This window comes from Pistacia vera, unplaced genomic scaffold (genome assembly GCF_008641045.1).
Source record: "Pistacia vera cultivar Batoury unplaced genomic scaffold, PisVer_v2 Contig278, whole genome shotgun sequence".
NCBI classification, from domain to species: Eukaryota; Viridiplantae; Streptophyta; class Magnoliopsida; order Sapindales; family Anacardiaceae; genus Pistacia; species Pistacia vera.
In genome coordinates this window covers 97,981-111,794 of record NW_022196088.1, presented here as the reverse complement: position 1 = coordinate 111,794, position 13,814 = coordinate 97,981, and the positions used below count along the sequence as shown (strand labels likewise).

General features: G+C 35.7%; 1 protein-coding gene across 1 annotated transcript; it reads left to right on the top strand.

Moving 5' to 3' along the window:
* The first annotated feature begins 226 nt into the window (after positions 1-226).
* LOC116133972 (agamous-like MADS-box protein AGL75) lies at positions 227-1,054 on the top strand. The gene has a single exon (XM_031419633.1). It carries the CDS (start codon positions 227-229, stop codon positions 1,052-1,054), a length of 828 nt encoding a protein of 275 aa, XP_031275493.1.
* The last annotated feature ends 12,760 nt before the right edge of the window (positions 1,055-13,814 follow it).

Sequence of the window (13,814 nt, the reverse complement as noted above, 5' to 3'; positions counted from 1 at the left end):
TTTCAAAATAACGCTGCGGGTTTTGAATTTTGAATTTTTTTTAATAAAAAAGTGAAAACAGTAACTTTCCTAAAATAAATCAAAATCGCAGAAGGAATAAATGCAAAAAATAAAGAAAACACAATGCAATTAGGAAAAATCCAAAAATATTTTTCCTATAAGTTAACGTTGGCAAACCAGTGTTTCTCGCTTACATTCTCATTCATATTCAATTTAATCAAATTCAATGGTTCCCTCAAAGCCAACAAAATTCAACAAGAGAAGATCAACGTTGAAGAACAAAGCGCAGCAACTGCAGACACTGAGCGATGTCATGGTTTGCATGGTGTGCTTCGGGGCCGACGGCGAGGTCACGACGTGGCCAGAAGACAAATCTCTGGTTCATGAAACGATCATCAGGTACAAATTAGCTCAATTCAGTGAGAGATCAAAGAAGAAACTCAAGAACCACAAGTGTAACCTAAATCTTTTAGGTTTCCTTGGCAGCAAGAAACGAAAACTCCAAAAATCCAATAAGCAAAATCCCCAGAAGAAGAAGAAGGATATTGGGAATTTGTTTGCAAATTGGAAAGCGAAGTTGGACAAGTTGCAGGAGAAGGAACTGGTGGCCCTGTGTAATTGCTTGGAGTCGAAGCTGCGGGACTTGAGAGAGAAGATTAAGTTGCTGGGAATGAAGGAGAAGGAGAAGGGGAAGGCGATTCAAGTTTATGGTAGCAATGGAGATAATAAAGAGCTTAATTTAGAGAGTCAGCAAGAAGTTTTTGCATCACCAAGTGGATTTTGCCGTCACAGTGATGTTTTATGGAGGTGTAACAGTGAGAATTTAGTTCTTTGCGGAGAAAATTGTAATGAAAATTATGTGGGTAATTGTTATGAAGATTTTTTAAGTGGGGTTGGAAGTGAAGATATTGGTTTCGTGGGAGAGAGTAGTAATAATATTTTGAACCCTGGTGATTCCATGCTTGGTCAAAGAGAAACAACGCCGATGCATGAAGCTTTGCCGATGTCTATCAGGCACTCTCCATGGCCATCCTCCAACGAGTTAGCTTCCTGAAGTGGTATTTTTATTTTTTTTGGGTAAATTCTGACGTCTTTGTTTTATATATATATTTCTTTAGAGTTAAGGAAATAAAAATTCTCCAATTTCACGAAATATATTCTTCTGTTAGTTTAATGAATTCTTATTTCTTAGTGTTGCATGCATGTTTTGAGACTGGAGCCCGCATGATTTGCTGTAATTTAAGAAATTAATCAAATACTGTAACCAAATCAATGTCGTTTACCTTATACGGTATATCTTGTTTGACTCCAGGTCTTAAAGAAATTGAATAGAAGTAATTTTTTTGGCAATCATGCCAGGGCAGTAAAATCTGTGTATTAAGCCGAATTTTGTGTAATAATAATAATATCTAAAGAACATTATTGTTGAGCGGCTGATGAATGGGTATAGCTATATATTTAGTTGACTATTCTTGTTGGTTCAATTGTGGTGCAAACTGCAAAGTTACCATGATTGCGTAGGATTTAAGATCTATTACTAATCTGAACTCTACTGGGTTCTTAAGTAATTAACTTCGCTTTTCTACACATCTTAAGTAATAGGAGCCATGCATACTCTTGCACCCAACACTTTAACAACAAAATCAAACTATATATACAGAGCGAGCTTCAGCAAAGATAACTTCCCACCAGAACTGTTAATTGCTTACATCTTGCAGCACTTCTAGCTACCTTACATAATCAAGAATATGAATTTCTTATAAGTTTTACTAGATTATGTACATACATTATTTTTCCATCTAAGAAATCTTTATGTTACATTGATTTTTTTTTGGTTAAAAGGTGATTATATAAAGAATAAAAAATTACAGTTAAAGCAAGGGGAACATCCTAACTAAATCAAGCCCTTGGACAGACCCAAGGAACAAGACTACACAAAAAGAACAAGGGAGATTTACATTATTGAAAAATTAGAAGTTAAAAGATAATATACAATATTGGACATGAACTTTTTTTATCATTGCTAATTAATATATTTATACACGGATTAAAAGAGGGGCATTAATAGGCACGTATACGACTTACTTGAATTGATCATAATATTGTTATTTAAGTTTAAATTTATATATATTCTATGAGTTTTCTCTCAATATTATTAATACTTACTCGATAACGAAGCATCATTATATATATGCTTTCAAGATTAAAATGCGCACACACACACACACACACACACACATATATATATAACAGACAAACTCAAAAAAGAAAAATGATTAAGGAGAAGTTTGGAGGAAAAATAAAACATTACTTCATGCTGTGATATATATTCTGTGCACTGCTGAACCATCTTTAGTCCTGCGTTTGCTCTCTGGATTGATCGATCATAGCTTCGCTATTATACAAAATCTAGATACAAAGTTAATTATACGTCCAGAGTCTCACAAGGGAGAAAAGAGAGCGAGCTAGGGCCAAGGATGACTTCCCGGAACACTCAGTACTTAAACTGGAAAGACGGCAAGTCATCCTTGGCTCAAATCCACTCTCCATCTCTTCATGCAAGACTTGCATATACTTCAGTCTACTACCTACTTATTTCTCTTTGTTCAATCTGCTAATATTTCGCAGCATTGCCACCTTATTTATAGGCAGAAAGTGCAGTGCGTGCATGCATATCATCATATATTCCAATTCTAAACATGATCTTTGCAGGAGGAATGTTGACTCTATAATAGCACAATTTGGGACCGCTTTCATTTTTGTCCATGAAATTAAGCATATCCATATTCTTACATCTTCCAAAGAAAAATGCCAAAGACATTAATTCTTTTTTTCACTCTCTCTCTTCTTAATAACATATATTTGAGGTCTATTGCAAGTTATTAATTAGTAGGAAATTGGTCTTTTGAAATCACGTGTGTTAAAATTTGAGGTCTATTGCAAGTTATTTGAGGTGCCCCACTGAGAAGCCACTAGGGTAAAGACAGCATGATTTGCGATTGTGGGAATAGAATCTTATTGGGATGGGCAATGGACTGACTGGGTTTGGACTTCTTAAAATGTTCATCCCTTTTACTGAAACTTCAGGAAACAACCACAACATACATTTTTACTAACGACATCAATAGATTTATTGTGATAGGGGTCAATTGATTAACACCGTCTTTGCATGAAAATTCTGCAAAATCACTCTTCTTTTTGCGTTGTATAAAAATTCTTAACCCAAATAGTACAAATTATTGGATATATTACTTGAATTGCCATGAAATTACAAGATCGATGAACCCAAATAGCCTTAATGGATATTGTCCCTAGTAAGTGTTTAATGTGGATCAGTTTTTATAAGGTCTAATGGAGTCGATAATAAATTAGAATAAGATTTGAGTAATTGAGACGATTTGATTGTCATGTGTGCGTAATATTTTATTACACGAAAATCTACCTTTTACTCATTCACCAATTAATGATCACTACATTACTGGAGTACAGGCTATATATTACATAAAAATCTAACTTTTACTTTTAACTTCAATAGCAGCATGATTATATTTTTACTTAATCAATATCAAAGAATTGACTTCTAAAAATCAAGGTCTTTCTCAATAAATGAAAGACTATAACCGACTTCGCAAATATTATGAAGCATGAAAACGAAACAATAGATTAAGAGAAATGAAAAAGAGAATTTATAAGCGATTGAGCTTGGTAACTAAAGGGATGAGGACTTGACTTCAGATATTTCTCTCTAATTACCTGGTCATTATTAGTACATATATAGAATTGTTGGTTTATAAAATTTTCTTTGCGGCTGTGTATACTTTCTTGAATTTTTTGTTGCATGTGTTGCACTTCAAAATCAAATCACTCCAAAAATGTTTTGAGGCAAATAACTCAGAGAGGTTTATTGTTAAAGTTAAATTCAGTAAAGCTAAGTTCTTCTGTTAATTCACTAAAGAACTTATTGTAAAAAACTAAATCATTAATAATCAAGCTAAGCTTGATCATTGATACAAATTAAAGAATCTTCATTCTTTTAAACAAATCGACACAACCTCCTATTACCAAATTCTACAACATGCATTGTTTTGTCTTTAATAATCTAGATAATACTCATTTAGTTAAATATAAATGGGTTGACAAAAGCTCTAAATGGTTAGTCTCAGGTAGCATTTGTTTGTTTGTTTTTTTTTTTTTTTTTTTTTTAGTAAATTTGAATTTGAAATCTTGAATTGTTCGGAAATATGACGAAAATACTTGATCTTGAATGATTGTTTTCTTTTAGTATACTGTTTGGATATTAGTGTAAACTTTTTTTTGCTTTTTGCAAACCAAAAAATTGGAAAGTTTATATTTTGATATGTAAACCCTTCTCAATCCTTAAGGTAACATTAGTTTAATAATAACTTGCATTTTATCTAATACAGTTACATCAAAACCAAAAAATTGAAAAAAAAAAAAAAAATATAAATCAAATTGTTTGAAATCAATCCTGAATTGTTTGTAGCTTAAATTGTTTTGTCAATTCTAATAGGAAAAAAAGGAAAAGGCTTTGAAGGGGTGATACACATATACATCATATTAAAATGTTGTAACTATTCACACCAAATCAACCAAAAACAACAGCAAATCACACAGCACAAGTCAAACAGAAAATGCACACACAACACACCAAGATTTACCGTGGTTTACTTGCTCAGATTGAGCAAGCTACGTCCACATTGAGCTCGGGAAACCAGCGAGCTCGCTGCACTATATTGATCAAGATTACAGAATACAACTCGACCACAGATTGAACCCTTTCCTAGACCTTTTCAGAATCTGTAACACCCTAGAGACACAGATCTAGTATCCCAAATACACTGTGAACCCTAGCACCCTCAAGTGGCCTACAAACCAGCCACTCAACTCCCTGTTACAAGATTCAAGATCACAAACAATAACCCAAACCCTAGCAGAGATAGTTTTCGTTTTACAGAGAAAGGAAAAACACGAATTTTGTTCAATGACTCGATTTGGACTGTAGGGTTGCTTTTATACTATTGACCAACTGACTGCTTTTCCACCGTTAGATTCTCAGCTAGCCAACGAACATGATTTATCTTTACTTTGCTCAAAACGACGTCGCTCCACTTAATGATGAAATGTCACCGTATAAAGCCATCACTTTAACAATCTCCACCTTGATGGATTTATTTGTGACTGTAGTGCAGCTTACTCTCCTTTGGATCCTTCATTGCTCTTGTCACTCTTTCCTACTGAATGAATAACAAGTTCAAGCAGTGCTTGAACTTGGTATGAGTGACTGTTTTGGTGCCCATGTCTGCTAGATTTTCTTCAGTTGACACCTTTAAAAGTGCTATTTCCTCTCTTGAGATCAGGTCTCTAACAAAGTGATATCGCACATCTATGTGCTTGGTTCGTTCATGGTACACAGGATTCTTGCTCAAATGTATTGCGCTCTGACTGTCTAAAAAGATTACAGGCCTCTGATTTGTTAACTTGGCTTCACTGAGGATTCCTTTTAGCCAGATGGCTTCTTTGAATATGTCAGCAACAGCCACATATTCAGCCTCTATTGTGGATAATGCAACTATCGGCTGTAACTGGGATTTCCAGTTGATGCAGTTGCCTCCTAAAGTGAAATAGTACATAGTGGTTGATTTCCTGGTGTCTCTGTCACTTGCAAAGTCAGCATCTACAAACCCAACCAACTTAAGTGAAGTAGTCCTTTCACAGTAGTGTAACCCAACATTTAATGTAGCATTTACATATTTAAGGACCCATTTCAAAGAAATCCAGTGTTTCATACTAGGGTTAGACATATACCTACTGAGTAAGGAAATTACAAAAGCTAAGTCAGGCCGAGTGCTAATCATGTCATACATTAGGGATCCTCTTACATTGGCATATGGTATATGTTCCATCCTAATCATTTTAGGTTCAGTTCTTAGACATTGTGACTTACTCAGTGTGAAGTGACTGGCCAGTGGCATTGTAACAGGTTTTGCACCTGCCATTCCAAATGTTTCCACTAGTTTGTGCAAATATGAACACTGGTGCACTCTCAGCTCACATTTATGCCTATTTCTGTCAATTTGCATTCCTAGGATCTTCTTTGCATTCCCTAAATCTTTCATTTCGAACTCAGCACTCAATTTTTTCTTCAATTCACAAATCAAGGACTTAGACTTGCTAATTATTAACATGTCATCTACATACAACAGTAAGTACACAAGCAGATTATCATTTAGGGCAAAGTAAAAATAGTTATCATATTTACTCCTAATGAAATCTGAATGTGTCAAATCTTTTATACCATTGCCTAGGGGATTGTTTTAGGCCGTATAAAGACTTAAGAAGAAGGCAGACATGGTTTGGGGTCTTTGGGTCTATGAACCCTATAGGCTGGTTCATGTAGATCTCTTCCTCAAGCTCCCCATAAAGGAAAGCAGTGGTCACATCTTGTTGTTCAAGCTCTAAATCAAGGTGAGCTACAATGGAAAGCATTAATCTAATTGTTTTATACTTGACTATTAGGGAAAAGACTTCATTGAAGTTTATTCCCTAAGTCTATTCCCTCTATTTGGGTAAAGCCCTTGGCTACTAACCTAGCCTTATACCTGAGCGGTTCTCTGGTTGAAACTCCATCCTTCAATTTGAACAACCACTTACATTGGATTACCTTATGCTCTTTTGGCTTTGGTACATGAACCCAGGTTTTGTTCACCTTTAAAGACTTCATCTCAGCTTCCATGGCAGCCCTTTATTTGTCCCTCTCCTTGGAGTTTACTGCTTCATCGTATGTTTCTGGTTCAATTCTCTGTAATTCTGTACCTGTAAGAAGGGTAGTATAAATGAGGTTAGCATATGAAAACCTTGTGGGAATTCTTACCTGCCTTTTGGCCCTATCTCTTGCAAGTTGGTAGGCTTGCAAGTTTTCAGGCTGAGTTTCTGTGTCTTCAGCTGTTTCTGTCTCATCCTCTTGTTCTGGATTAGAATGTCCAGTTTCTCCTCCAAGTTTAGGAACAACTTCAATTTCCTAGATTGTTTCAGTATCTTGCAATGGTTGAGGTTGGGCAGGAAGCTCTACCTCAATTTGTGTAGTCTCAGGCTAACTAGAACTCTCCCTTACACTTGAAGTAGGACCTACATCAGGGTTAGTACCTTTACAAGGAAAAAAACCCTCATTAAAAATCACATCTCGGCCTACTACAATTTTAACCCTAAGGGACTCCTTGTCCCACAACCTGTACCCTTTTGTTCCTTCTTGGTATCCTAAAAAAATACACTTTATAGACTTTGTTCTAGCTTTCCTCCAACAGTGTGTGCATATGCAACACAGCTAAATACGCTCAAGTGTCTCAAATCAGGTTTTTTCCAGTCCACATCTCTTCTGGACATTTTAGGTTTATGGCAGTGGAGGGGCTTCTGTTTATCAAGTAGGCTGAGGTGGTTAGGGATTCTCCCCAAAAAGAGGTGGGAAGTTTATAGGTGATAAGCATACATCTCACTTTATCCAGGAGGGTTCTGTTCATCCTCTCAGCCACCCCATTCTGTCGAGGGGTGTGTTTCACAGTCCGATGCCTCAAGATCCCTTGATCACTACAGAATTTATCAAACTCTTGGTTGCAGAATTCTAACCCATTGTCAGTTTTAAGAACTTTAATGTAATAGCTGCTTTCTACTCATATACTCATAAAAGATACATAATAAAAATACAAGTATGATAATATAAATAGTTAGGCCCAATTTTTTTTTTCTTTTATTAAATATACATTCTTTATACAAAGTTAGTATCATATACAAAAATCATCAAAAACATGGTGGACAGTGTAGCTATTCCTCCTCGCTTGCCGACGTCCATCCGACCACGACCTCAGCTAGATCCTGCAAAAACATAGAAAAACAACGGGGTGAGCACATATAATGCTTAGTAAGTAAACCCTCTACTCCTCTATCCCCGTAACTCTCTTTCTTCAATTCTTTCCTTACAATTGCTCTATTCTCATTTACTCTCTCTTTTACAATTCTCTCTATTTTCTCTTTCTTATAACTCTTTTCTACTACCTCTCTCTTGTATGTCACGACCCCATCTTACCGGAGGCACGGCTGGGACTCGCTCCCGCTCTCCGTGACTTCTACTCATTCTCAGCCGATCGGACTCAGTTATGCATGGATTCGGAACCTTTGGCCATGTGAGTGTATGTTCTCTCTCTCTTGGGTACTTTCGGGTATAGCCCTCATCCGCATGCACTCTCACGGGCCACACCACTTTTCTCTCTCATACTCAGGCTGCTCTCTCTTTGGGGAGTATATGCGGGAATACTCTACCCATTGCTCACAGGTTTCCCATCGCACAACCTACTCTATTCTCTTCTTTAGCACCACTCTCTCTTTATTCTCTAGTGCTCATTCTCTCTTTCTCTTTACTCTTAGAGTAGTTACTTCTCAAAATTCTCTACTATTTCTCAAGCTACTTCTCCAATGCACAATTAATGCCTATGAATGACTCATACTCATTAATGCACTCATGAAATACAAATATGTAATGTTGCAATAATTAAGGTTCTCTACTCTTACTCATGCTTCTCTTAAGCATTTCATCAAACAACTCATATATATACAAAAACTCTACTTTAACTATAACTCTTCTCCTCTCTTTAATCATCCAAAATGGGAGAAAACTCCCTCATACACTCTAAGTTCTTGTCAAGGAAAAACACTCCCATAGGGTTTGCTCAAAACTCCCTCCAACTTCAATCAAACTCAACTCATCATCATGCAATCCAAACACTTCTCATAACTCAATTACATTCAATATCAACATAGATAGATACTCATAACATCTCAATCTCTTAACAAGCATAATACATACATGCATAAAGAAATCTTTACTCAAAAGAGTTCTTAAAACTTAACTTGGGTTGGATTTACTTACCTTGTGAGTAAGTGACTCCACTAGCACTTCTCTTTTCCTTTGGTAGCTTGTCTTTTCTCTACAACTTTAAACAACAATACTATAAGACTTCAACATATCTATAAGTAAAATTCACATCTAAAGCAAGAATCCTTACCTTAGGATGCTTTAGATTAACTCTCTACCAAAACTACTCAAAAAGCCCTCTAAAATCCTTGAAAAATTGAATGAAGAGTTGAGAGAAAATGGTGAAAGGGAATGGCGGTGGAAGAAGAAGAATGAAGGGTTTGCTAAACGTAATCCCTTTTTAACTCATATTATAACCTCTCTTTCCCATTTTGCCTTTGCTCTTCCTTGAAAATTTCATCTTTGTCCTTTAATTCATTGCACTCACACCCCCAATTCTAACACATTCTCCATGAAATTTTCTTGCATTTCACTCCTCACTTTTCCTGCTAATTAGAGGTAGAATGGTCACTTTGCCCTTATGGAAAAATTCTCTAGAAACTTTACCCAACTTTTCAGCCAGCTCTTCGCCGTGGCGAAGAAATCCAAAGCCTACGTTGCCGCGGCAAAGATTCTTCCTCGCCCCAGCGAAGACTGAAATCTCAAAATTCGCCAAGTCTTAACCAATTTCAGGGCAAACACTTAACCAAACCAAAACATAAGTTCAACCAAGGGCCAACCAACCAATATTAACAATATACCAACTCCACTAAGAGCAAAACAATAAACATTTAGGCAATACACCATAAATTAGCTATGTACCTCAAGTGGGGCGTTACATTTAACCCTCTTATTCACCTGATTTTCAACTAAGAGTTTCCACTCCCTAAACTTTTCTAAGGCTTGATCCTTAGTCTTTAATAGGTAGACCCAAACCTTTCTGCTGTAATCATCCACTAGGGACATAAAGTAATTGTTTCCTCTATAGGTCTTAACCCTTCCAGGTCTCCACAGGTTAGAATGAATGTATTCAAGTTGACTAGTGGCTTGGTGTACCCCCTTTTGGAAACTGTTTCTATGTTGTTTTCCTAGAATGCAATTTTCACAGAACTCCAGTGAAGAAACCTTATCATTTCCAAATTGACCTTGATTGTTCAGGATATCCATTCCTTTTTGGCTTATGTGACCTAGTCTAAGGTGCCATTTTTCTGTGTTGGACAGGTTGGTAGACTTAATCACCGAGTTAAAACGATTTGAGGAAATGTTCCCACAGAGTATGTAAAGCCCATTCTTTTTCTCTCTTTTCAAGATTAGATTCCTATTTCTGTATATGTTCAAGAATCCATTATCTGCCTTATAACTACAGCCTGATTCATCTAGAGTACCTAGAGATATCAGGTTTCTTTTCAGTTCTGGGATGTACATAACTCTTGTGAGTTTAACCATTTTACCAGTGTTAAGACTTAGAGTTATAGAGCCAATTCCTCTAACCCTACATGCATTATTGTTCCCCATGTAAACAGTTTCTGACTCATTTACCTCAAACTCCTAGAACTAGTTTCTGTTTGGACTCATATGGAAAGAGCACCCTGAGTCCAATACTCACTCATTAGTAGTGTTAGACATTGCCACTGTAAGCACCTCAAGTTTTTGTGGTTGTGGCTAAGTTGTTCTCTATGTGCCCTTGTTTTTGTTTCTTGACCATTCAAAGCAATTCTTTTTAAGGTGACCAGTTTTATTACAGAAAAAACATTTTCTAGTTTCTTTATTCTTGTTATTACCCTTCCATTTTTTCTTATTCCTATTCCCCTGATTCATAGGATTACTCCTCCCTGTCTGACTAGACTCCACCTTGGTTTTAACAAACAGGTTAGACCTATTTCTTTCTGGACTTTCAATTCTAACTCCTTAGCCTTAAGACCTGCAACTATTAGATCTAGGGTTGGTACAGTACCAGTGTACTTTAATGCATTTTTGACTACTTGGTAGTCATCTGGTAGTGAGTTCAAGAGGATCATAGCAAGGCTAGTACTTCCTAATTCTTGATCTGTTCCTTTTAGGATCAAAGTCATTTTAAGGAATTCGTCTAAATTATCCTCTATACTCCTAGAACTATCCATTTTGTAAGAAAATAAAGTGCCCTTCAAAAAGGCTAAATTTGAGGCAGACTGTAAAGCATACAAGGTGTTGAGTTTACCCCATAGTTCCAGTGGTGATTCGATCCCATCTACCTTTCTGAGAACACCGTCTGACAGATTTAGGACGATCAGATTGTACGCCTCTTCATTGATTTCCTCCTTCTTTTTCTGTTTTTCCTCTGGCCACTTCTTGATGTCTTCTTCCAGTGCGATTGACACCTTATTGTGGGATAGCAGTGCCTTCATCTTTTTCTTCCAGCTCTCGAAGTCAACCTTCCCATCATATTGGGAGATTTCCATTTGGGTGGAAGTGTTTGACATGGTGAGTGTTTAGGTTTTGGTTGAATAGATTGCAGATTCAAGAATCGTGACACGTTCTTGAGTTTCAAGAAAACGAGAAAAGAAACCCTAGATTTCTACTCTGTATGAAATCTAAGCCCGTTCGACTTGGAACCTATGCTACGAACCCCCAATTTTGATTTGAAACCCTAAATTTTAGAAATCCCCAATTTTGATTAAGAAACCCTAAAATTTGGGAAATCCCCAATTTTGACTAAGGAGCCCTAAGATTGAGAAGCCCTAAAATTAAGAAACCCTAAAATTTGGAAATCCCCAATTTTGACTGAGGAACCCTAAAATTTCAGATTGAAAAATTAGACCCTGATTGCTTTTCTCTCGATTCTCTAACCTCGCTCTGATACCACTGTTGTAACTATTCACACCAAATCAACCAAAAACAATAGCAAATCACACAGCATAAATCAAATAGAAAACGCACACACAACACACCAAGATTTACCATGGTTCACTTGCTCAGATTGAGCAAGCTACATCCACGTTGAGCTCGGGAAACCAGCGAGCTCGCTGCACTATATTGATCAAGATTACAGAATACTACTCGACCACAGATTGAACCCTTTCCCAGACCCTTTCATAACTCGTAACACCTTAGAGACACAGATCTAGTATCCCAAACACACTGTGAACCCTAGCACCCTCAAGTGGTCTGCAAACTAGCCACTCAACTCCCTGTTACAAGATTCAAGATCACAAACAATAACCCAAACCCTAGTAGAGACAGTTTTCATTTTATAGAGAAAGGAAAAACATGAATTTTGTTGAATGACTCGATTTGGACTGTAGGGTTGCTTTTATACTGTTGACCAACTGACTGCTTTTCCACCGTTAGATTCTCAGCCAGCCAACGAACAGGATTGATCTTTACTTTGCTCAAAACGACGTCGCTCCACTTAATGATGAAACGTCACCGTATAAAGCCATCACTCTAACATAAAAGTTATTATCATTAAAGTTATTCTATATAGTAGGGATGTAACTGCAGGTTATAAATTAATTTAACGAAATTTCATCTTAATATGGAAATATTTAGACATGATACGATAACTAGTCCTAATTTGACTTATCTCATTCATTTTAATATAACACTGTTGAGAATAACAATTAGAATATAGTAATGTATCCCAAGTTTGTATTCAGTATTGTTTTTAAATGTAGGAACATATTATTACATAATTCATTGGTCGAACTGAAATCAATTTATATGACTCTGGATAAAATTAAGTTAGTTATTTATAAGATTATTACAATTAATGACAATCTCAATTTAGTTTATATCCAAATTTTGCATCCAAAATTAAGTGACCACGTCATATTTATGCCCTTCAATTAATTTTTTGACACATACATGCATTCATGCCCTTCCATGATATGTAGAGATTTTTATTATATATGTATATAGATTGTAAACAAACATGTGATATAATATTACCAAGAGAGCAAATGAACGATGAGGTACATCCGATTCCTATCTAAGTATTTCCCAAAAGGAAGAGATTTTTATGTATATTATGCTAATTGCTTGCTTCTTTCCATAAGTAGACTATTCCTTTTGAATTTATTCCAACTGCTTTGGATAGCATTTGACTAATCAATTCCTTTTGCTCTTGATATTTGAAGACACCAAGCTTTGACAACTTCTAATATTCTTTCTATGTCAAAACTGATTGATCATGATAAGATTTTGTTCACCACCTTTTTTTGGGTAAATGGAAATAGTATAAAGAATGAAAGAATGAGACCCCCAAATTATGATTTATGAATAGATTCTTTCGGGAGATCCTGCAACAATTTTGAATAACTGTAATGTTTTTTGTTACAATCTCACATAAAATCAATATAATATGAATTTTTTCTTTGTTTCTTTCTTTGTTTTTTTTTCGCTATTTTCCCATTTTATGGATTGGGATTGTTTGTTTGGATTAATATCCAATATAATTATTGCTGAAATTACCATAACTTAAAAGAATAAGTTTATGCTTAAGATCGAAAATGTCACATCTTTTTCTTCCTTCATTTTTCTTTCTTGAAAACATATTATTTGCTTGCATCTGGACCAGAATAGTTCATTCCCTTTCCATGTGGTGATTGGAAAATATACCCTTGAAATGGCATATATCTTAGAGTCCCCTAAGTTTCAGAAAGGTCCAGTGCACCGAAACAAAAGAAAAAATCTTTTCTCAGAATATGGGTTTTGGAGAGTGTAAATGCATGTACAATTGATATGAAAGCCAATATCTAAACTTGATATATAATTACGTAAATACCATGTTTCAGTTAATTTAATTAACAGAATCGCTTATCTACACGGATGTTTGTGATGTTTTTCTAATTAGTCTATTGTGTGTGTGTGTGTGTGTATATATATATATTACTTTATTATGCCCTTTACGAGTTATATGAGAAGTCTAGAATACTATGTTATACCATAATTAATTGTGCTATAAGTCAATGTA

What these genes read in the sequence shown, in the direction of transcription:
- LOC116133972 (XM_031419633.1), top strand. Translation starts at nt 227, where the DNA reads ATGGTTCCCTCAAAGCCAACAAAATTCAACAAGAGAAGATCAACGTTG.